Source organism: Camelus dromedarius, chromosome 5 (genome assembly GCF_036321535.1).
Source record: "Camelus dromedarius isolate mCamDro1 chromosome 5, mCamDro1.pat, whole genome shotgun sequence".
Taxonomy (NCBI): domain Eukaryota; kingdom Metazoa; phylum Chordata; class Mammalia; order Artiodactyla; family Camelidae; genus Camelus; species Camelus dromedarius.
Window position 1 is genome coordinate 27742862 of NC_087440.1, and position 20700 is coordinate 27763561.

The 20700-nt window shown below is 41.6% G+C and overlaps 1 protein-coding gene across 3 annotated transcripts in view; it reads right to left on the reverse strand.

Annotated features, from left to right (window-relative positions):
• The window catches only part of FMN1 (formin 1), a 397753-nt gene that overhangs the window by 256940 nt on the left and 120113 nt on the right, over positions 1 to 20700 (reverse strand). The window contains exons 1-2 of one of the 3 annotated variants that reach the window (XM_064485768.1): positions 15133 to 16923; positions 13601 to 13718 (exon numbers count right to left, since the gene is read on the reverse strand). The exons of 1 other annotated variant lie outside the window; for it this stretch is intronic. In XM_064485768.1, coding sequence (XP_064341838.1) covers positions 13601 to 13718; positions 15133 to 16515 — 1501 coding nt within the window. In that variant the 5' untranslated portion in view covers positions 16516 to 16923. Of the gene's footprint in view, positions 1 to 13600; positions 13719 to 15132; positions 16924 to 20700 lie in introns of those variants that run through there. One more of the 3 variants, XM_064485766.1, reaches the window with a different exon arrangement.

Below are 20700 nucleotides of genomic sequence, written 5' to 3' on the forward strand. Positions count from 1 at the left end.
CTAGGAAAGAAATACAGGTAATGATTTGTGTTTTATTTTCTCATCTTAAAAACCTGATTAAAAATAGGCAAAAGATTTGAACAGACATTTTTTCAAAGAAGATATACAAGCAGTCAACAGGCACATGAAAAAACACTCAACATCACTCATCACTAGAGAAATGCAAATCAAAACCCAGTGAGATACTAGCTCACACAGATTAGGGTGGCTCCTATCAACAAATAAAAAACTCAGGAAATAACAAGTGTTGACAAGGTAGAGAAATTGGAACTCGTGCACTGTTGGTGGGAACGTCAAGTGGTACAGCAGCTATGGAAAAAGTAAGAAGGCTCCTCGAAAAATAAAGGTACCATATGATCCAGCGATCCCACTTCCAGGTATACACCCCAAACAGTTCAAAGCAGGGTCTCAAGGAAATATTGTACAGGCATGTTCCTGGCAGCATTAATCACGACAGCCTCAAAGTGGAAGCAACCCAAGTGTCCACTGACAGTTGAATGAATAAGCAAAATGTGGCACAGACGTACAAGGCAGTACCATTCAGCCTTAAAAAGGAAGGAAACTCTGATACATGATACAACATGGATGAATCTTGAGGACATTATGCTAAGTGAAACAAGCCAGTCACAAAAAGACAAATACTGTATGATTCCACTTATACGAGGTACCTGGAATAGTCAAATTCATAGAAATAGAGAGTAGAAGAGTGGTTGCTAGAGTCTGGAGAGAGAGAAGTGAGGAGTTGTTTAATGAGCAGAGTTTCAGTTGTACAAGACAGAAAAGTTCCGGAGATCTGTTACACAACATGAATATACTCAACTCTACTTTAAAAATGTTTAACTCCAATTCACTTATTTTATGTAAACCATTATGTGCTACACATACAAAGTGTTAATTAATGTTCTGAATGAATAAAGTGACAAAAACTTAATGGTTAAGATGGTCAATTTTATGTTATGTATATTTTAAAATTAAAAAAAATTTTTTTTCATGATTTTTCTACCAAAAAAAAACTAAAAATCCCAAGGCTCTCAACTGGAAAACTAGCAGAACCAACATGAGGATAAAGTCAGGACTGGAAACGTGAAAACTGCTTTGTTTTACCAACAAAACTAGTTTTAAAACATAGTGAGAAATGAATCTCATTTATAATCAAACATGCAAAAACTGATTTAAATGTGCACAAGTTATAAAAAGCAAATTGTATCACTTTACTGAAGAAGATAAAAGGAATCTTGAATAGCTGGAGAGAGAAATTATGTTCCTGGATGATAAGATTCAGTATTTATCAGGCCCTCTCACACTGATTTAATATAATTCTAATTGAAATCCCAGTGTGATCGTTTCATAGATCTTGAGAAACTGACTTTCAAGTTCATATACAAGAATTTATGCGTACAACTACCCAAACAAAATTTAGAAGGAAAAAAAAGAATTGAGGTGTTTTGAATTGACAGATATTTAAATAACTTTAAAACTACCTCAACTGCAAAGACGTAAAATTGGCACAAGGTCTAGATAAATATAAACAAAAAAAATTAAAGGATCTAGAACTGGATCAGCATATAGGAAAGAATTTATATATGTGAGAGTTGGCACTCCCTATCTAGAGAGCAAGAACAAACTGTTCATTAAATGATGTTGGGGCAAGTAATTATCAATCTGGGAAAAAAAAAACTAATAGTAGCTTACATTATTTTGGTTTCATAATGTGCCAGGCACTGTGCTAAGGTCTTTAAATGCATTATTTCATTGACTACTAAAAAGAAAAATTTTTTTACACAAATAAGGAACCCAAGGTAAATAGGTAATTAGGTCACTCAGTAACTTGCCCAGTAAAAGGCAATTAACTTGCTTCAGTAACTGCTGAAGCCTAGTTTGACTCCATGAGTCAAGCTCCCTACAGCACTCTGCCATCCTTATGTGCACCACACACAGAAACAAATTCTTGACTGAATAAAAATCTAAACATATATGTGTAATAGTTAAAATACACATATTGTTAAAATTTAGGTTAGGGAAGGCTTCCTTAAGACTAACAACAGTAACAATTCCAGAAAAGATATGACTGCATTAAAATAAAATTTCCATATAATGAAAGACAGCAAAAGGTAAAACACACAGCAAACTGAAGATTACGATTGTGATACACACGACAGTCAAAGGACTAATTTCCTTAATATATTAAAAAACTGCTTTCAAATCAGAGAATAAAGACTAAAGATTCAATTTACAAAAGGGCAAAGAACACAAGCAAGCAAGTCACAAAAGCAAATAAAATGAAAAGATGTCCAACTATGCTAGTAACAGAGAAATACAAATTTAAAATAATAGGATGCAATTTTTAAACTTAGACTGGCATAAACTAAATGAATATTGGTGAAGTGTGAGCAATGGACATTCTTGTTCTAGCTGAGCATTAATGGGTTAACTATTCTGAGAGAGCAACCATGCAGTGCACACCAGTGGTTAAAAAGGGCAGGAACTCTAACACACAGTTCTGCTTCTATTTTACCAAACCCAGGTATGCACAAAACAGACAGACAACAATTTCATTAAAGCACTGTCTGCAATAGTAAAAGATTTTAAGTAATTAAAAGTTTCATCAATAAGGAAATAGTTCAACAAGTTACAGTTACTATTTTATTGAGAGAGATTCTCAAAAAAGTCAGAAAATGGAATTTTCAAAAACATATGCCACCTGCATCAAAATTTTAGAATACTTAGGAAAAGATTTAAATTTAAGGTAAACTAAAACCTTCACAAAGAAAACTAAACAGAGAAATTAGAAAAGACTATATTCAAATAAGTATTTATGGAAAGATATACATACTATGTTCCTGGAATTAAAAACTCAGTACTGTAAAGGTGTCTATGCAATCAAAAACCATAATGTCAAAATTGACAAAGTAACTCCAAAATGCATATGGAAATACAAAGAACTGAGAATAACCATGGTAAAAGGACACACTCTAGCAGATCATGACTTATGATAGCTATGGTCATTAAGGCAGTGTTAAACTGAACAAAGGTAGACAAACCTAAAGAACACTGGAACAGAACAGAGAGGCCAGGGGAGGAAGGTGAGTTTTTCAGTAAGTAAGTCTAGTTAATTTGGATACAGAAAAGACAAATGTGACCCCACCTCAACTCATACAATATACTGGGCATTGATTTTTGTGTAAGTCTAAACGACAAATGAAGAGCACTAACACCTTTTTTAAGATAATTTAAGAGGATATTTTCATGACTGAGTTAGGGAAAGATTACCTTAAAAAGGCACAAAATGCCCTAATCATAAGGACAAGAGTGATTTTAGGGAAAGTGAGAATTTATTCATCAAAGGGCACCATTAAGAGATGAAAAGACAACCCAGAGTAAAACACTTCCAGCACAATCAAAGGGCTCACATCCAGCACATAGAAAGAACTTCTCCACAAAATTATAAAAGACTACTTACTTAAAACAGACAAGTGGTTTGAATAGGTGCTTCTCAAAAGAGGACATCTAACCACCAATAAAACATATGAAAAAGTACTTCATCAGGGAAACACCAACTAACATCAGAATGGCTCAAATTAGAAAGACAGACCAACCAAACCAAACGTTGGCAAAGATGTGGAGCAACCAGAACTGAGATCTTCTGGTGACAGGAGCATAAATTGACACCATCACTTTGGAAAACTGTTTGGTATCATCTACTGACACTGAATACAGATATAGCCTATGACCAGCAATTCTGCTCCCAAGTATATACCCAGGAGAAATGTGTTCCCACATGTACCAAAGACACGTACAAGAAAGTTGATAGCAACATCTTCATAACAGCCCCAAACTGGGGACAGCACCAATGTCCATCATCCTTAGGATGGATAAATACATTGTGATACACTCACACAATAGAATAGTACAGAGCAATGAAAACAGATAAATTACAGGTACATGGAATAACAAGTTTGGTTCTCACAAGTGTAATGTTGAGGGAAAGCAGCCAGATACAAAATGAATCCATTTATATTAAGGTCAAAAGCAACTGAAACTAATCTCTAATGTTAGAAATCAGGACTGTGGTTTCTTTGGAGGAAAAAGGAAATTGTGGTGATAGGAAAGGGGCAAGATGGGGGCTTCTGGGGATAGGCAATATACTATTTCTTGATTTCCATGGTGGTTACAGAGTATGTTCACTTTGTCATAATTCATAGAGCTATACACTTGGGATGAAATAAAAATTCATATTCTAAGGCAAGTCAAGGAAAACTTACACATAAAAATTTTTCTCTGGGCTTTGGTCTCCTCTCTGCTGTGCACTGTATATCTGCATGAACCACTGACCAAACCTCTCCATCAGCAGAAATATCTGCTCAACCATAAAAAGCAACATTCTCCTAGCATCAGCAAGGTAATACCTTAGGAGATACCCTTCCTTCTTAATCTTGTAAGGGGCCACAATGACCCACTATTCACTTTGGACACGTAGATCTGGGATGTGTAAACTGTCAATAATACATCATTTAATGCACAGCCTTCTGTCTCAAAAACTTATATAACTGTGCCTGCATCTATAATGGGCAGAACAGTTCCTGGAGCTTTCTGAGAGGCTGTTCCTGGGTTATAATCCTCAATTTGGCTTGAAAAAAATTCTCCATTTCTTTCTTAGATAATTTTTTTCATCAACACTTGTAATATTAGCAATTTTCCATATGTACGTTACACTTCAATAAAAACTGTCTTTTAAAAAGTCACTGTGATGCCACCAAGCTTCAAATATTGTCTCATTTTATCTTAACAATAATTATTTTAAATTATCATCACTGAACTCATTTTTATAAAGGGGGACACTGATACAGGTCACAGCTAGTACATGGCAGAGCCAAGCTTCAAACTCAAATCTATCTGATGCTCAAATCCATGAAACCCAAACTAAAGGGAATTCCAAAGTTAAGCATGCCCCTAAGATTTCCCTGATTCAACTTTACTTTCTCTCTGTGAAGGTCTTCTACCTTTCTCGTCTTATATTCTCACTCATTCCTCCAGTGCCTCCCTTTATCTGGGGAGCAATGCTCAAGAGTTTAGATATTGAAGCTTTGCATTTAGTTATTTCTCAGAAGTACAGTCTTTGTTCTGTCTACAGAGGAGGAAAAAGTATACGGTTTCCCAGCTGCTTTCCATGGAGGAGGGATGTGAAGGAGTGAGTGCCCTTTCTTTGCTGTGCTAATTGGCAACCTGGGCACACTAAAGGCGGACAAGAGGGGGCCTTCGAGTGAAAGGACATGGTGGGGTCTGGGACAGGAGGGTGCCAACGGTGGAACAGCAAAATGGCTACCTAGAGGATCTGGAGCACTGGGCAGCTGGTGATAGAGGAAGATTCAAGGGAGACAAGAAAAATGGGGCCACCTGGATAGAAATTATGAGAAAGAAAAACACTAAAGGGAGGTATTTGTGAAAATGGGGCAAATGATATAGCATATCAAACTTCAGTGGGGGAGGGTATAGCTCAGTGGTAGAGCACATGCTTAGCATGCATGAGGTCCTGGGTTCAATCCTCAGTACTGTCATTAAATAAATAAACAAATAAATAACTATACTTCAATAAAAAAAGAATGCAAAATAAATAATAAATCTAATTACCCCCCAAAAAAAAATCCAGTCTCATCTCCCCCGAAGCAGCCTCAAAGTGGATTTGAGTGCTCATTTTATTTTCTCTGAAACACAAAATACTGAAATACGTAACTATTACAATGAAAATATTTGTTCACACACCTCCTAAAATCAAATACTGGTGCACCCCACACTTCAGCACAGACACTGTCACTCGGTGATGAGCCCCACCTGAACTTTGCAAGAATTCGCAAACCAGAAGCATTTTTATTTGCTTTACATGGCTTATGCGACCCTTGAGAGCATTAAAGATACCATTTAAAAAAAAAAAAAAAACCCTTTTTTATTTTTATGAGTCAAAAAGCAGCATGCAATGACCCAGTCAATTTCTGTGGATGTGTCTGGTGAGCCGGTATGGTCCTCATATGCTCTCTCCTTTATTACTCAGATGGACTCACTCCGGTCCCATAATTCTTTGCTTTCTAATAACAAGCATAATTCTCAAATGCTCCTGATCCCGTGTGTGCTTTCCCCTCCAGATCTTTGTTGGTATATTGGCAGAAAAAAAAAATCCATCACTCTCCAACCACCCCCTGCCCCCAATCTGAAGCTGCCGTTCTTTTCCAACTGTGATTTCGGCTCTTATTAATTACATGTATCTTTCAGTAAGTCATACAGCTCTGGCTCTCATTTGTAAGATGAATAAAATGATTTCTAAGATGCTTCCAGCTCTAATTTTTTCATATGCTAAAAATTTCAGATTCTATATTTTAATTTTTTACCTCAACTCCCCTGAGCCAAAAACGTTCACTAATATTTCCTGGAACACAAGCATTTGATTCCTGAGTCGCTGGTCCACATTTGGGGACTCCCTCTGCTTAATATCCACTGTTAGTTCCCATCTGTGCTGGGGAAGTCAATCTCCCTCCCCACAGCCCCCACCTATAGTCAGTGGAAGCTTGACATACCCGTGTCACCTCCAGTTTCCCTGTACACCCTCCTTCTACAGCCACAAAATGCAAGGCTTTCCTGGTCTTTAGTCTGTACAGCTCTCAAGTTCCGGCCCATCACCATAATTCCATACAAGTGATGGTAACATGTCACAAAATCCTATAAAAGGTATAAGAAGCAAACCTATTACCTAGACAGTGAAAGAAGATGTTTAGGCTATCTGTCTAGACGTACGATGTTAAGGGAAAATTCATTCATGGCTAATGCAGCCTGTTGGTTATGAGTGAAGAAATTTTTAAAAGTACGCAGACCACAATATTCCAAGATATTTATAGCTCTCCCTGGCTGGTGAGGCAACGAAGTCTGACTCACCAGGAAGGATGACAAACAGCTCTATCACTTTATAACCAAGGGAACTCAAAATAGCAACAGACCAGAAAGTAGGCAGATCTTTATTAAACTGAAGGAGGCTTATCTAAAATAGTCTAAATAGGGATGTTTCTGAACTACTCCCAGGTTCGGGATGATGTGAGGAAGCCCCAAGAGATGCCACACACATTGGCAGCTTGCCTGCCCCAATAACCGTGACGCCTGGTACTGGGTTCTCATTGTACAAAAGCCATGGTGCTCACCCTTAGCAGAGCCATCCATGGGCCAGGCCCCAGCCCCAGGCCAGCTTGAGGTGCAGCCCGTGGTGTGAGGAGTTTTCCAGATGCACATTGAAAGAGAAATCAAATATGCACAGTTCATTTTGTTTCAGAAAACCTGAGTGCTTTCCTTCTTGGTACTTTCATGCTCCTTTTTACGATGGGTAATTAAGCCACTGTCAGTTTCCCAAATGGTACCGTTTCAATCTCACAAACATTAACTTTATTTCCTCTCAGGATGCTGAGGCACATATTATGACATTTTTTAAATACCATAATAAATAATGAGATGTTTCACGCCATCCATCATAAAACAAAATCGGAGATGAAAAGGAAAAGAAGCCCAGCTCTGGGCCATGTGTTTGCAGCAAAGTTTCTTCATCTAAACCTAGGGTGGTGATGTCCACAGATGGGTAGGAGAGGCCCGAAATACTACAGAAGCAAAATTAAGTGTAGTGTCTTCTTCCATAGCTTTCTATCATCATTAGGTTTTTAAAGGAGTCTCAGAATATTAAGAATCACTAACCAGAGTAAAACTGAGGGATGGTACCCCTAAGATCAGTCAGTCAGTCCTAATGTGCCCTTCACTCAGTCCAGCTCTGACCTTGGGAGGGAAATCTATAAAGCAGTTAATGTGCAGGAGTCACTAGATTCTTAGGAATGCATTTGACTTTTAGTGAAAATAAATCATAAGATTCAACTTCATATCACGTAGTTCAAAAAATAATATACCTAGGAATACATTTAGAAGCAAAGTACGAGATATAGATAGATAGATAGATAGATAGATAGATAGATAGATAGATAGATAGATAGGTAGATAGTTTATTGAGTCAAAAAAGAAAACTTGAATAGTTTCACAAGGTATGTTCCTAGATAGAAATACTAAGCATTTTAAAGATCTCAATTCTCATCCCCACCTTCACATTAATGTATAAAATAATGCAATTCCAATTTAAAAAACCCAAAGGAATCCTTTTGAAATTTGACCAGGTAAACTAAGGTTTTCTGGAAGAATCAATAAGAGGAAAACTAAAAGCAGTTTTTAAAAGTATGCATGAGAACTTGAACAGATTCTGAGAGTTATTATAATGCTGCAATAATTAAGATCAGTACAAAACACAAACACTAAGAGAACAGAAAGCCCGACAGCCCCAGACTCAGCACAGACAGGAACAGTTACTCCAGAAGCCTGCTGTACAACTAGCTACTCAGGAAAGCAGAAGTTGTCTGAGATCCCTACCTCAGGTTATGCACCAAAGTTTTTTATATGAAATCAAAAAAAGAAGAGACGTAAAGAAACGGTGGAAAGAAATTACTTAAATTTAAAAATACAGACGATCTCTGAGTAGGGGAGGTCTAAAGCCAGAAGAAAAGCTATACAACAAAATGAGGGTAGTTAGACTATGTTAGAACTTAAAACTTCTATATACCATAAAGTGTAAGTGAAATTAAAAGGGAATGATAAGAGGGAAAATATTTTCAGTGTTTTCAAAGTCTTAATTTCATACTGATTAATTTTAGATTAAAAATTGAGTTTGGCACATAGAAAACTAGGAAAGGTGGAATCAATTTAACGTACATATACACCACACATACACATACAGATGCTGGGAAGAAATCTACAAAAAAAAAATTAAGTTTGGCAATAAGTATGCACCAAAAACCTTAAAATATATATACACTTCTATTGAGCAATTCCACTGCAAGGAATTTATTCTAATTAAAGGAAAGCACTGATGAACAAAAATATGTACAGCATTATTTTCATTATTATAGTAACTTGAAAAGACAAAATCTCTGTAAATATAATCATTGTTCAAATGTAGGAAAAATCAAAGTCACATTTTCAGGTATAAAAAAGAATCTATTCAGTGTGATAAAAAAATGTAAGTATCAAATTTACATAGGCCTGTTGTAATTCAACACGGTGGCAATGACTTCTCTACGAAACACATTACAGAGAGTTTGTTTTGCTTTATGGTATTTCTGGCTATTTTCGATATTATTTTATTTTGTAAGACCGGGAAACACTGAAAGCACATGGAAGATCTCTGAAATCAGTCAACAAAGCCTCTACGCCAGGGTGAAGTAGGCGTACCCAGAGCAAGGCTCTGAGCGACAACCATTATACTTTCCATGAGCTGACTGGAGTAGAAAACATAACCCTCCCACAGGATGAAAGACACGAGTCTTTACCGGTGTCCTTGCATCAGAGCCCTGTGTGGTCAGGAGTAACGAGGAACACCTGCCAATTCTGCTCCAGCAACTGACAAGCTTTAGAACCTTCTTTCACTTGGAGTCTGCTGGCAGTGTAACCATGCTGAGCATCTTCTATTGATTCCCAGATCCACTCTCCCCCCACTTCTGGGCCCTGCTGTCCAGCTTAACATGGCTCCCAGTCCTCTGACTTCTCTGGGTTTGGATAAGGGGAGTGATGACAGGAGACCAGAAAGCAAGAGAAGAAAATCAAGGTATTTATTCCCCCAGCTCCCTGCCCCTGTCAGGTCCCTGTGGACTGGCTGCATCTCTCCACTGAAGGCCATAGGTCCTGTTGGGCAGGCCTCTCCACACCCCTCAGCCTGCCTCTGATGTTCTGGGTTTCCCAGAACCTTCTCCTGGCCCCTCCCCTTCAGGTCCAGGGCTGTAAACCCTTCTTACTATTACTAGCCCAGTGCTGCTCCATCTCTCACTGCTTTCCCCAAACCCTGCCCACACCTTTGTAAATAGTCCCCAACCAACTCTCAATCAAATCATCCTCACCTGATTCCAGACAGGACCTTAGGTGATACAGTAAGAGCAAATATAATTATCCAAAGAAAAAACAAATATGGCAAAGTGCATTTATACTTCACAAAGCAAAAGGAAAAAGTGTCTTAATACAGTTTAGAAAACGTTTTCTTTCAAGTTTCTGATAATAAGTTTAACCCCATGTTATCTTTATGGTTTCATTATTCTACAATACCTAGATCCTTTAATTTCCAGTCCTTTTTTCCCAAGATTTTGGGCATGTTACTAACCCTTAAATAACCCCCGTGTACAGGACAGAGGATGACTAGACTAGAACACAGGTTCTCTATTTCTCATAAGACACAGTGCTTTTGCCACCTCACATTGAAAGGCAGATATTTTTCTTTTAGGTTCCCCTTGTATTGATTCATAACACACCTTTTCACTTGGCTGTGACTGGGTTTGACTTTGCTCCGAGCTTCACAAGGTAGTCAAGTTTATTCTTTCCAGATGTTTCTGGTCTGCAGCAGAGGGACCTCAACTCAAGAGAGTTGATTAACCATTTAAGGATGTCAAGATCCCACTAAAAGATTCTTCCTAAAAAAAGCAAGACTATCCCACAAGCTTGTTTCATTGGCAAGCTCCTGTACTCAGAGGAGGAAAGACAATTCTGAGAAGAACGTGGGGTCTGTCCCTGATTGCCCCCAGCCCAATTCCGAGGAACAGGAGGAAGAATGCTCTTTTCACTCAAAATTGCTCTGAGGCATCCCAGACACAACGCAGAACTGCACTGATAACAACATATGAAAGGACAGCACAGGACGTGGGAGAAAGTGACTCTTGTTCACTTGAGCAGAGCAATTCACGCACAGCAGTGAGTTAACACTGGGGTCCCTCCCTGCATGGTAAGCTGTCAAATGCAGCATCTCCGCAAGACCCCCGAGTGACAGCTCTGGGGAGTGCTAGTGCTCCTCTCAACTGGCCCACCACCTACGTTCCAAGAGCTCACAGATCGGCAGTGGAAGTGTCCTTGAGGGGGATCACAGTGTCATCAGGATGGAATCAGTGGCTCCAGTGGGAGCCAAAGGCTTCAGCGGCCAAGTGTCACAGCTACAGGCGATGCTGGTGGCTTTGGTGGCGGCAGGAGACAGCATCCTTGGCAGCAGGCACCAGCAGCAGTGGTCAGCTGCCCCCGTATGGCTAAGAGGCCTCTAGAAGCCATAGACTAAAGGGACAGCTTCCCTTATATCAGCTCTTTCTTTGTATCCTTGAAAAAAAAGTAAGTTTACTATATTAAGTGATCTCCCAAGGCCTCAGAAAAAGATCACTGAACGAGAAACTCTGAAGAGAGGGAAACACAAGCAGTGGCAAGTCCAAAGAGGCCGAGGGCAGCACAAAGACAGTGAGAGACTCGTGATGGAAAACACCATCTCATTCCCAGCTCTGCCAAGGACTGGGCTTCGATGCCGACAGCACCGAATTCCAATAGCGCACTTGAAATATGAATGCTGGGGTCTTGATCTCCCATTTCACTAACTTAATCAATAATGCATGCCAGAAAAAAAGAAAAAGCACAGAAGATGTTAAGGTGTAAGACTTCAAACACCTAGAAATGTTTTAGATCTAATTTTTTCTGTTCGTAGGCTCCACACAGAGCGGCAATTCTTACTTATTTCCCTAGGGGCAGGCAAACCAATGGAAATACCACAAAATGTCTTAAGCTACAAGCCAAATGCTTCTAGGACTCCAGATTTCTCAACTACAGCGTTTAAGGAAATCACAAGGAAAATGTTAACTTCCTCAAGATTAGCAATAAATGACAAAGCAACCATATGCTGGTATCGAGCAATGGGGTAAAAATAAGTTTCCTGCAGGCATGGGGTATCTTCTTGGATACTCCCTCCCCCTAAAGTGTATCAGCAGAGTAATTAGCACTACAAGGCTCTGGGAGCACTGTAAGTCAGCCGCAGTACCGCCACCCCTGGGAGCTGGCTGGGGACCTAGATGCCTTCTCCAGACAACAGCCAGCCTTCTTTCTGTCGCAAGGTGTCATTGTGCCATCAGAACCCACCCAAGAGAACTGTTATTATTCACCGCTTCCTCCCTCTCATCCCCCATCTCATCCAAGACCAGAGCTCTGAGAACACACATCCCATGAAAAAAAAAAAAAAAGAGAGAGAGAGAGATAGTGGGAAAGCCACTGACTTTCAGTGTAATTAATTACACTGAGAGGTAATTACAGCTCTCTTCTGAGCTCCTGGAAATGGAAGAGGACAAGCACAAAGACTAAGGAATCTCCATAGAGGTATAAATGCACCAAAATACTATTTGAAGTATATTGAAAAGCCATTTACGACATTTATTTCCTTCTCAACTGAGCAAATCCTCATCTTACAAGGAAGACTGCCATAATACACTGGTAGGGACAAGAGATGACCAAAGTCAACTATGAGAAGGAATTCACAGGATTCTGGTTTTTCATGAAAGCAAACTTCAGTACTTTTCACCAAATTGTGCTAGATCATGAGAAAGACAACTTGGGAGGTGGTTCGATATTGCAATTAGAAGCATTCCAATTTTAGAAAAATTCAATGTAGGCAAGAAGAATGAAATAGCTTTATATATTTTCACTGAGCCTATGAGGACTTACAGAATAAAAACTAAGTACTGCAGAAAAAAATGCTATGACGTAGTTGATGTCTTGAGGAAGTCACAAATTGGCAATAGTGTCAGTGAAGGCTAAATGCAATCAGGTTGTAGAACTGAGTCATATGTGTGTTCAATCACTGAAAGTAATTTTATGATCCTGCAGGAAAGCCCATATATTACTAAACCACCCCAACTTTTATCCTCTTGTGTCTATCAATGAATAGGAATGAAGTATTTTTGTATAACCAAACCAACTGACAACACACACACACACACACCCTAAGACAATCAGCAAAACCTAAGCCTGTACAGGTTATCTTCAAACATCAGGAAGATGAAGAGGTTTCACGAGAGATACATACAGACACACACACATACAATTAAAATATATCATCCTCTCATTTTTTTTTTAATTTCAAGTGACTCCTTCATTTAAAGAGTAAAAATATCTAGATTCCCATTCTATTTGAATATATTCAAGCAAAGCTCCTGGGAAGGTCTCCCGAGAGTTAGACCACTTTAAAATTGGCCATGCGTTAAATAAAGCTCTGTCTAACAAAAGTGAGAGTAACTGATATGGTAACTATGCAGTCACTGTGCACAAGGTTCCTGTAGCTTAAAAGCACTACTCAAAGAGAAAGAACAAATCAGATTACAGCCCTGGGGACTCACACTCTGCCTCTTCCAGCAACCCTGCCGGCTCACACAGGCTTATATGCGGGCCAGCCACCTGCTTCCTGAGGCATCTGTAATCTACCTTCTCCATCAGGTCCCCAAAGGTTCCCCTACTTTACACATGTGCCCCCCCTTCATTCATTCCACTGCATTCACCTTTCATCTCTAAGAGATCCACTAATGATATGTGTGCAAAAGTTCACTGTAACAGAGAAACCAAGAAGAAAAGGCTTCAGCATTACATTTTCTAATGAAACAAAAACTCAAATTCTCAGAGTCTACTGAGCTAGAACGAATAGCCGTTGCATCAAGAGATTCATTCCTGGGTGCCCAGCTTCTTTTCACATTACCTGCTTCAGTGTACTTCAATCCCACTTTTTCTTCTGTGTCTTTTGTCTTCGGGGGTGGCCAGACAGCTTGGAGTCGGCCAGGAGTCCTATCATCCTGCTCAGTGGGGCTGTGGTCAGGCTGTTGAAAAAAGTGGACAAAGAAAGGAATCGGTTAAATGATATGTGGCCAGAACTACCCATTCCCGAGAACAAGCGTGCTAACTCTAACTCTAAAGTTAATTTCAGTAGCCAGTTGCACACTGCCCTCATTCACGGTAACTGAAACGTGTCACTACAGTACGATCCTCTTCCAGAAATGTAAAGTGATCAGTTGGCGTGAAAACAAAGACTCAAGGCCAAGTATTGCACAACCTTCAATAAAGTTTTATCATATAACTTTTTCTTAAGAAAATCACAAATATACTTTAAGCTATAGGTACAAATGCACTATAAGGTTACATTTATAGGAATGTTTACAAATGTATCCCAAACAACTCCAGAGTTATTTATAATAGAAAGACCAGTTCTGCATTTTCCATAAACATTAGGTATAGGCCAAGATACACTTCTCTAGGCAGTCCACGTTGATCATTTCAATTCTTTTCTTTCCTACAAAAATAAATGAATGAGATGGCTTTCACATTCAAGGTATTTTTATAGGGGTTGATTTTTACAACTAGGAGAATGCTATGTTTTATTTAGTTTTTAACTGCAACCCAAGATAATTTTTCCAAAGACCTTTAAATTTAATGTTTTAACCGATCAAATATTTAAGAGGGAATGATAATTGTATGCCAAGTTCATACTAAACAAGAAGTTCTATTCATTGCCCTTACGAACCTTTAAGTTCCATAGGACAGGTGTTTGCTAGTCTTTACAAATTACCTGAAATTTTAAAATAATAGTAACAGCTGTCATTAATTAGATGGTTACCATTTGTTAACTTCATTTAATCTTCACAACCATATAAGATGAAGGTTATTTTCTTCATTTTGCTGACGAGGAGATTGAGGCTCAGAGACAATCAAGGTCACCCAGGCAGGAAACCACAGAATTAGAATTAAAACCCAAGTCTCATACAAAAGCCAGTGCTCAATTAGGAGGCCTTGAAACCAAGGCAGAACATTTTAATCACATCACAGACATGTATTTTGCCAAGTGGCAGATTTTCAAAGGAAAAATACAGTTTTCACAGAGATATAATTAAGTGGTGGGGAAGCCTGGGCTGTATTTCCATATTGCGTTGATTCTTCAGGCTGCTTGGTTTTTATAAGAACATTTACTATTAATGATTAAACTCGGAGCGGCAGTTTCCCTTTCTGACCTGTACATGTTTACTTATACCCTTCTTACAACAATCCAGAAAAATATAAGAAAGAAAATGCTTCTGTCCAACTCTGCACTCCTTACAAGAACAATTTGATTATAATCATCTTTCACCTAGAAGAGGGTCACTAACAGTAGGGAACTGGGATTCCCCTCGACAAGAAACCTGAAAAGAAACACAGCAGCCTCACAGTTTATAACAAAACCCCAAGCCCAAAGCTACATACGCTTTTGGAATCCGAGGGGCCATCCGCCGGCCGTGGCTTGGACCGCTCAAACACAGCTCTTAGAGATTCCTTCTCATGCTTCATCTTGCGCTTGAGAGCTTCTAGCTCAGAGGTGTCAGCTGTGGTCCCCTTCTTGGGGGGACGGATGAATAAGGCTTTAAAGGCCTCCAAGGCAGTCTCCGGCGGCTTTGGCTTCACCTCTCCACCCTGGGAGGGGGCTCCTCCCGGGCTGCTCTCACTCTCCTGGGGAGCGCTACAGCCCATGTCTTCCCCGCTGGGCTGCTCAGGGTCTTCTGCCTTCGGTTCTGCTTTGGGAACGTCGATGCTGAGCAGCTGAGAGAGCTGCTCCAGGAGAGTGGGAGTGGCCTTCGGATCATCTGTTTTCTCCCCAGTCTTCACTGTCTGAGGCCCTGCCTGCGCTAAGGACCTCTGCACAGGCTGAGTTAACCTGAGCAGAGCCAGGTCCCCATCCTTTGGTTTAATTTCAGTGATGGTCTCCCCACCCTCGGCTGTCGCTCCCTTCTTCAGCACGCGGAACCCACTAAAAAAAGCTGGAAGCTGGAAGGACCTCTCTCCAGGGACTTCTTTTTTAGAAGAGGTCTTCTCAGTGACATCAACACTTGCGTTCTGGTCTGATACCACAGACAGAACTCTGGAACCTTCTTCATCAGCTTGGCCTTGGCTGGGGCTGTGCTTTGTCTGAAGGCCAGCATCCTCAGGTTCCGATTTGCCACTTGTCTCTGGTGGAGTCCCTTGAGGAACTTTTGCACAAAGCTCTGCGTCACCCCTTTCTCCAGTGTCAATATTTTCCCCATCATCTCCTGGCTTTTCTTGGAGCGCCTCAGATGGTTCAGATAAAAAGACACCAGGGGACTTGGGGCCGGGAGCGTTGCTTCCCTCTTTCGGCTCCTGGCCTCCCTCATCAGAGTCGGAATCACTGGTGGTGTTCACCAGGGTCCCACGAACCAAAATGACACTGTCTCTGCTCACACTCAAAGGAGTGAGTGGAAGCAGCTCTTGACCAGGGAGAGAAATCTCTGCCTCCGCTTCTCTCCGACTTCCCTCCGTTTCCGACTCGGTCTCTACCCTACCAGTCTTCTCATCACTTCCGAGGTCAGGTGGGGCCTGAGCCTCTGCCTTGCGCGGATCCGGGCCACAGCTGGGCTCAGTCGGCTGAGGCGTGGGATCCACGACCAAACTGCGGAAGGCTTTCAGCACCGCATCCTCCTCATCAGGCTTCACAGCTTCCAATTTACTCGTAAACCCAAACAGGGATCTCATAGAGAACTTACTTAGGATCGACTGGGCCATGTCAAGCCTGGCTTCGGGTTGTCCTGGTTCCGAGCCATCACTGCCATTCAGAGCGCTACCAACGTCCTCCATGTCACTGCAGTGCCCTGGGTGGAAGTTCTGACTTCTGTTCCCTTCCCCTGCTTGCTCAGCTTCTCCACTCCATCGGCTCTTAGCTTCCAGGACGGAGAGCAACAGGACAGGCCAGTCGGGCTGAGCCGCAGAGCGAGCACACTTGGCCCGGCTCGCGTCCCTCCCAGCCCTCCTTCCGGCTCGCGCGGTGATGGGGCGCCCAGGGCGACTGCAAACAGTCCGAGGAGCTTTATGCGCAGAAGCCGCGGAGGCTGCGCACCTTACTACACACGGCCTGGGGAGGCTGCTCCTCGGGGACTTCCGTATTTATTCCCGGGGACAAAGGGCTTTTTGTCGTCGGGGAAGTCAGCCTGCCCCCAGGCATCCCAGCCCAGGACTTGCCACGAGCTCCGCCCCAGTGCCGGCCGGCCCTGCTCCTGGTCGCTTTCAACTTCCTCCCTGGTGAGCAAGTGAGGCTCCACAAGTGCTGAGCCGGCAAGCGGATCCTGACAGCCCTCAGCACCCCCCGGAGCTGCCCAAGAAATTCAAAAGTGAATCAGAAGAAAGTGACTGGCATACTTCTCACCGGCCCTTTTTTGCCACCTAAATCATGGTCAGAAGCCTGTGCCATCCAAGCCAAAAAAACACCAAAAAACAAAAAACAACAACAACAACAAAAAAACAGCAGTGCACACAGACCCACAGCCACATACAAAGCCTAAAGCAAAGAAATCAAAGAAATAGATCATCTCAAAATGCCGGGACCTTCAAAAGCAGTTAATTTACTGCCGTTGAAGCTTTTTTTTTTTTTTTTTTTTTTTAAAGTTTTTTCTTCCGCTTCCCTGCAGGTTTCATCTGGAATGCAGATTTTAGCTGCCAGAGCTGGAGCAGGAAAACCAACACGACTGGTTTCAGGTTACTGCTGTTTTAGCTTAGCTGGGTGTCTCCGTGCTCTACAAACAGGTACTTAGGCAAGCACGCCCACCACGCCCAGTGGTCACCAGCCTTAGGGTGGCAGAGTAAACAGCTCCGGCCCTGCAGGAATGATAACCCTCCACACTGTGCCAACCTCCGGCTTCTGCTCAGCAGCTCTGACTTCCTGGCTTTCTTAGCAATCTTGCTGGCCAAAGGGCACCCCTCTCTGCTTCAGCAGTCCAACCAACAAATTGAAACCTGGCATGATACACGGAAACACACAACCTGCCTTGTTAGGCAAAGCACTTCATCAGAGGTCCCCAAGGAGCCACATTCCCCTAAGGGGCCAAACATCTGAACAGTCCCTATCAGTCAGGTCTCTGTCACAGACCCAACTTGCCAAAAACAGAAACAGGACGGACAAAACTACCACCAAATATCAGCTCAGTGTAGTTTCCAACACTGATTATATGCTGGGAACCTGGCGGTGAAGGGCATGGAAAAATCACAGCTCTGTTTCCTAGCTGCATAGCTGCCTCTTGGGACAGCTTCCTGTCGCACCTGAAGGTCTCGGTGTTTTTCAAATCCCATCTAGTCAGCAGGCATTTAGTAAGCACCTGGGATGGACAAGGCACTGTGCTGGATCGGGAGAGTCAAACTGGCTTAGTAGTAATCATGGCTTAATAGCAATCACTGGCTCTCTGAGTGAAGCTGCAAGAAGATTGAGCCGCAGAGTTAAATGCAAACAGAAATTTACTCTGCAAAAAAGAAGCTGTAGCCACAAGCAAAACAACTGTCTTGCTTGATCTGCAGCAGGGAATGGCTGTAGCTCCCACACTGATAACTTGAATCATGTTCCCCAATAAATATTAATACTGAGAAACTCTGATCTCAGTAATAAATTTCTACCAATGTGTTCAAAAGAAACCCTCACGCAAAAAGGGTACATATTATTATATCCCATCAACCCCTGTGGGAAAGATAAGTCAGTACATCCTAATCCCTGATTTGACCTTATGTCTAAATGGGTAGTTCCCTGTTTGCTCCTGATCAGTGTATTTTGGGATTATTAAATAGGTCACACTTAATCAAAAGGCCACACGATAACACACAGGAAAATTCATTGGTGCCATTTAAGTCTCAGAGCAAACTTCCTGTCTAGAGGAAATGCCCATCGATAAAATCACACTTCTGCTTCAAGAAAGAAGAAAGGAATCATCACACCAGATCGCAAGATGGGTCTTCTGAAGAACTATGCAGACCAGCTGATACACGAGAGAGGGGAGGAGTCGGGGCACGTACTTGGTGCTTTTTAACTGAGAAGACTCCAGTTTCTCAGGCATCATTATTGATTTCCAGAAGATTCCCAGAACAGCTTTCCAAGCACTTTCAGCAGATTTGGGCAAAATGGGGCACAAATTGGAAGAGGCTGGTGGCTCTTCCATGCTCCAGCATGGAGTGGAATTACAAAGTTTCAGCACCCTCTCCGTACCCACAGACACCAGTACAATTTCACGGAAAGTAGGGAGTCTTGGGTCCCAGCTCCTTGGCTCGAGGTAGGTAAGGTATTATTAGGTTCATTTTAAAAGTTAAGCAATGATGGCCAAGAGAATGCAACTGACCAAAGCTGCATGGCCGGTAAGTGGGGAATGCTAATAATACCTGACACTTACGAGGTGTTTACAAGCACGGTGCCAGGTGCTCCACGTATATTAGCTGATGGATACACATAACGATTAGGTTGGTATTATTTTCTTTTTCCTGTTTGGAAACTGAGGCACAGAAAGATGATGTGGCTTGCCCATGTTCACAACATCAGCGAGTGGTGGAACTGGAACTTGAATCCAGGCAACCAGGCTCCAGAAGCCACAATCACTCTTCTGCAACCCTGATCTCTGCTTCCTGCCACAACAGGACTCCACGCATGCCTGCGTCTTGAAGTGTGTAGGGATGTCAGCCCAGTCAGTTGGTGGTCTCTCCCTAGGACATGTATTGTACTTTACCCTCTGAGATGATACAGAAGACTGACTTCACAAAAAATACACATATGAGAATGACCTTTCTTTCCCCTTGTAATTTAGGGGGAATGTCTAGAGGGGCTGCTTAGAAAAATCAGGCAAAAATTCCTAGTTGGCTTGTCTCCTGGTCACAGATGAGACAGAATCATCGGAACTCAAAAGTATCAAGGGGCTTTCCAGCTTACCCACACAATTCGCCTTCATTTTGGAAGCACAACTATCACAAAGACGCATCCATCCAACAATCGTTGTTAAGCACCAGCTCTGTACCAGGCTCCTGGAATATAAAGATGAAGGAACTCCAGCCCTCCGCCTTCAAGAAACATGTAGTTTAATCGGGGAAATCAGCCAAGAAGGAGGCGACTCCCTGTTCACAGATGTAACTACTTCATACCGCAGACTCAGTCTAAATAGCAACAGGTGGACCCAAGGCAATTTTGAACGAGAACAGGCAGTGGCCATGTAAATACGAAAGTGAGTAAGAGCAGCATGGTGGTTTAAAGAGAATTGAATAGTGACTCTCGGACCCCTGGTTCTCCGGACCACGACAAATGGTACTACTTCTGGCCATCTGGGGAATGAAAAAATGTTTCAGACCATAGTGTTCATGTAAGCAGCCTACACATTTGACCTTAGTTGGGTGGTCTTGAAAAATAAATCTATTTAATGCTTTAATAACCTCAGGGGGGAACATCATCACTTCTCTTGGACATTATTTCTCTCGGTTTTGTTCTGTGACACATACTTATTAAGTACCTACTACACAAAACCAGCGACAACCGAGACTTTCTCCTTCACAGCCTCACCTGATTCTCTTTCATTCTAACCTCAAGATACTTAAGAAACTCTCTAATAGCTACACCTGTGCAAAAGGCCAGCAACCCCCCCCCCTTTTTTTTTTCAGAAATGATCTACCTTAGACAACTAGTTGAAACAAGCATGATCAATAGCAGGTAGAGTTTGACCCATGTGTTGTTCTTTGTAACTATTTGTTAAAAACAAACCCAGCTGCCTGAAAACTGAACATAGTATTTGTGTGGAGAATTTACTACCAGTGAATTGTCCGTGTTCCTCCCATCACACCTCTCAGATTGAGGCTAGAGCTAATTATACCTCCTGGCAATGAGGACATTAGTCCAACAAACAACACCTAGTGAAATAAGCCTAAAAGAATGGCTGCAACAACAAAAAGGCACCTCATCTCCTGGATGAGGAGGAAGCAGCAGAACTTAGCTTCTTGATGCCCAGAATGATTAAAGGAATCGGCCTTACA